At 46.9% G+C, this 4399-nt stretch overlaps 1 protein-coding gene across 1 annotated transcript in view; it reads right to left on the reverse strand.

The window, feature by feature from the left end:
- MRPL47 (mitochondrial ribosomal protein L47) overlaps positions 1–3677 on the reverse strand; it is a gene marked incomplete at its 5' end in the record, with an annotated part of 9928 nt that extends 6251 nt beyond the window's left edge. Inside the window, 2 exon segments of the mRNA XM_014593379.2 lie at positions 2714–2774; positions 3526–3677. Of these exon segments, the coding sequence (XP_014448865.1) occupies positions 2714–2774; positions 3526–3677 (213 nt within the window).
- Between the last annotated feature and the right edge of the window lie 722 nt (positions 3678–4399).

Consider the following 4399-nt stretch of genomic DNA (forward strand, 5'->3'; position numbering starts at 1 on the left):
TCAGCAGGACGTACCTGTGCGAGGCCAGAGCTAGTGACACTGCGTGGAGGTGCTCGTGCTGACCGTCGTGGCTTCTGGCACAGGACTCGAACACCCTGCTCAGAAGTCCTTTGGAATCTCAGCATGCAAAATAGCATTACAAAGAATCATCCTTGAAACAGGTGTGTACTCATGAGTTCAAAGATCTTTCCGTGTGCCACATACTGGGTCGCCAGGAAAGTCGAGACGCATTTCTGCATGGAAAACACGTCATGGCTTTTCTGACAACCCAACGTTACAGGAGATGCCAGGAGGGCTATAAAAAAGCATGAAACAGTCCCTAGCGTCCAAGCGGAGAGAGCAGATGACCAAGACAGTATTTACTGAGTGCCCGATACATGTGGGCACTTTATATATACGATTTGGTTTAATTCTCACAACCACCTCGTGAGGCTGGAATTGTTTCTACCTGCTACACAAAAACAGGCTGGGACAGGCAAAGCATCCTGGGTCACAGCTAGCCGGAATCCAGCCCCAGACCCCTGTGTGCAAGGCCTATTTAACGGCTTCTCTTCCAGACTGTCTCCAGGACGGTGATGTGGTATGCACACTGAGCAGACGGACAAGCACCGCAGGAAAGACGGACAAGCTAAGCAGGAGAGACGGGCCTCTCTTCTGGCTGAAATGAAGGGGAAGGCATCAGAGGAGGGCGTTGTTGGGACGGAAGGGAGAGGCAAGCAAGCACAGAAGCGGCAGAGCGGAAGTGGAAGGTTTGTGATGTCTGTTTAAGAACCAGAATTAGGGACCAGCAGTTAGCATAATGGCTATGTCGCTGGACTCCCACATAGTCGACCGCGGTTCGAGTCCCAGGCCCGGTGGCTTAAACTCACGCCGGGTGCGTGTGTGTGCGTGCCCAAGATTCCGAGAGGAGAATGGAGGAGAAGAGATTGCGATGTGGCCACCCCCCTTGGGGGATGATTTCCTGCTTTCTGTCTCTCTGTCTCTCTGTCTGGCGAGTGCATGTGCCCTATAGCAAAAACCGTGGGGTGATGTGCGCTAAACAAAAACCCACAAAAAAAAAAAAAAAAAAAAAAAACCTAAATGTGGAGGGTGTTGAAAATAGGGAAGATATTTTTTTGAGAAACTGGAAGCCCTGACCCTCCCCTCCCACCCCGTGGGGTGTGGCCACACTGCAGCCTCTCTTCTGCCAGCATGCTGGGACTTCGGGCATGTCAGCACGTGTGCTGGGCATGGTTCCCTTGAGCTGCCGGCGCCAGGATTCAAATCGTGCAGTCGGCCGTGTGAGATCAGTTCCCTTAAACGCCAGGGCACAGTGCCAGCCCTTATGGTGTTTAATATTATGGAAGAAGACAATTTTGGAAGAAGTGGCAGATTATTTAAGTCCCGATGAACACTAAAACAGCCCCAAATATCTACTATTACTGAAAATGCACAGTAACAGTGCTTTAATACAACGGGCTTTTCTGTAATAAACATATAGATAATATTAGTCGCTTGTAAGGCACTTTACAATTCTCCAGTCTGCCGTGGAAATAGCCCTTCAACTCAGGGGACAGGGCCTGCCCCATAGCACAGTGGTCACATGCTTTGCATAGGGAGCAAGATCCCACATAGCTGATGGTAGTTCAAGTCCTGGCCCTGGTGGTTTAAAAAAAATGCACTGGGCATGTGTGCACATGCCAAAGTTCCCAACAGGACGGGGAAGTGGAGGAATGAGGATCGTGGCCACGGTGGGAGGCAGTGCCAGACTCTCTCTGGTAATAAAAGCAAAATTAAATCGGGATAAAAACCGACATGCTACGTAGAGCCCACAGGCAGACAGCATCTCTGCATGAAGTGGGCTTGGTGGAAGAGCAGGCTGGTGAGAGGGTGTGCTCTGCTCTCCCAGACGAGCGGCGGCCACTGCGCGGACCAGCCAGCTGCCCCCGAGGGAAGCCCCAATTCATTCCTGGTGTGAAACTTCCCAAGGTTAAAAACAAGCACAATCCAGACAAAAATACAGCCGTCTTAAGTCCTGTGGATCCTCTCAATCCATCAGAAGAGTCTGTTGGAAGGATCTACCTCAACTCCCACTTAATGTACTCTCCAACAAACATGAGAGATTCTTTTTTTTTTTCTTTCTTTCTTTTTGGAGAGGTTTTTGCTATAGGGCACGTGTACTCACCAGAGAGACAGAGAGAGACAAAGCGAGAAATCAGCCCCTGGGGGGATGGCCACGCGGCAATCCCTTCTCCTCTTGGGATCTTGGGCGGGCACGCACGCACATGTGCCCAGCGTGAGTTTCAGCCACGGGTCCAGGGCTCAAACCACAGTCAACTACATGGCAGCCAAGCAACGTAGCCATTATGCTAACTGCTGGTCCCCATGAGAGAGATTCCAAACCATGAAAAAGGGAGTAAGAAGGAGAGAAGCAGGGAGGTCCAAACGTGACCAGGTTCCCATTACTAGTTTACTGGAACTGCTGGGGTGAAGGTGGCGGCACGACAGCAGCCATCACGGATCTAAGCCCTGAGCTCCCTGAGAGCTGGGACTGTCTCAGTACGACCTGACCTCTTGTCACGGAAGCTTACGGGTCTCATGCCTGCATTGACGCGTGGCATCCACAGCACAGGGAGGTGAACTGCTTCACTCCTGTCTCACTGGATGGACATCTGTCTCACTGTTACGCCAGAACTGCCTGGGACACAGATGTCCCTGTGCCTGGCACACTTACCACAGTTTATGCAAATCTTCGTTACTTTTATTCCTTAACTGCTGACAGGTCCATGAAGCTCCTATTGAAATGATAAATTTATGACATGAAATGATATTTCTAGCTATGTGCCTTTATCAAATGACTCAACGTCTCTAACCCTGTTCCCTTATGTGTGACGTACATAATAGCTGTATTATATTATATGCCATAATAGATGAATAAATCACACACATGAAAATATCTGTAACATGACTGGTACTAGCACTCAGAAAGGCCACCAACTCTTACAGGTGTCTAGTATTAGCACTCAGAAAGGCCACCAACTCTTACAGGTGTCTAGTACTAGCACTCAGAAAGGCCACCAACTCTTACAGGTGTCTAGTACTAGCACTCAGAAAGGTTATCAACTCTTACAGGTATCTAGTACTAGCACTCAGAAAGGCCACCATCTTACAGGTGTCTAGTACTAGCACTCAGAAAGGCCACCATCTCATAGATGTCTAGTACTAGCACTCAGGCCATCTCTTACAGGTGTATTTGCAGACACAATGTCAGTACACTTTATGCTGCTATAAATTCATTTTAATAACCACCAAAAAATTACATTTAAAATAAGTTTAACTTTAGTTAATAATTCCAACCTATTCCTCTTCTAAATCATTTGCTAACCTGTGGAGGAACAATTTACTATTATATTGTTCTTTTAATTCTCTGTTTGGCATTCTCGAAGAAAATCGATAAAAGAAATACCTAAGTATTTCCTGGACACATAATCCTGAAGTGATGAAAGGTTTGATAAATGTATGTAATATTGAGCAACCCAATCTCACCAGATTTCACTTTTTCTTCCCCCCAGTTTTTGGGGTCATCAAAAAATTCTTCCAGTCCTTTTCTTGACACTGTGGTGTGAAGCGATCTATTCTGGTGTGAAGACAGGGTGTTCTGTGTGTTCTTTGGCAAGAAACTAAGAGAAAACCTACAACTGAACACATTAAACAAGTGATGAGAGTTTGACAATACTTGCATTTTTTTTTTCTTTCTTTGGAGAGGTTTTTGTGCGCTCGCCAGAGACAGACAGAGACAGAAAGCGAGAAATCACCCCCCCAGGGGGGATGGTCACGCTGCAATCCCTTCTCCATTCTCCTCTTGGGATCTTGGGCGCACACGCACATGTGCCCGGCGTGAGGTTAAGCCACTGGGTCTGGGACTTGAACCGCGGTCAACTACGTGGGAGTCCAGCGACATAGCCATTACGCTAACTGCTGGTCCCTGCATTTTTTTTTTTTTAAAGGCAAGTGTGCTCCCCAGTGAGAGAGAGACAGAAAAAGGCAAAGTGCGAAGTCATCCGCGAAGTCATCCGGGATTCTCCTGTTGGGATTTTGGGTACATGTGCACATACATCACCGCAGGTTTCAAATCACTGAGTCTGACTCAGACCCGTCAGCCAGGTGAGAATCCAGTACCTTAACCATCACGCCACCTGCTGGCCCCGCGATATTTAAATTTTATAAGCAGTAAAATGACTCATCTATAATGTTAAAAACCCTACTCATGGTTCCTGCAAAAGAAACGATAAACTTTAAAAATGCTTTAGAAAGTAATTTTAATTTGCCTTATAGAGAGAGGCTGTTATCATTTCAGAGGTAATGTATTTGCACAATTTTATTTATATATATATATATATATATATATGTGGTTTTGTGT

The sequence above is a fragment of the Tupaia chinensis genome, unplaced genomic scaffold (assembly GCF_000334495.1).
Source record: "Tupaia chinensis unplaced genomic scaffold, TupChi_1.0 Scaffold140400_1, whole genome shotgun sequence".
NCBI lineage: Eukaryota > Metazoa > Chordata > Mammalia > Scandentia > Tupaiidae > Tupaia > Tupaia belangeri.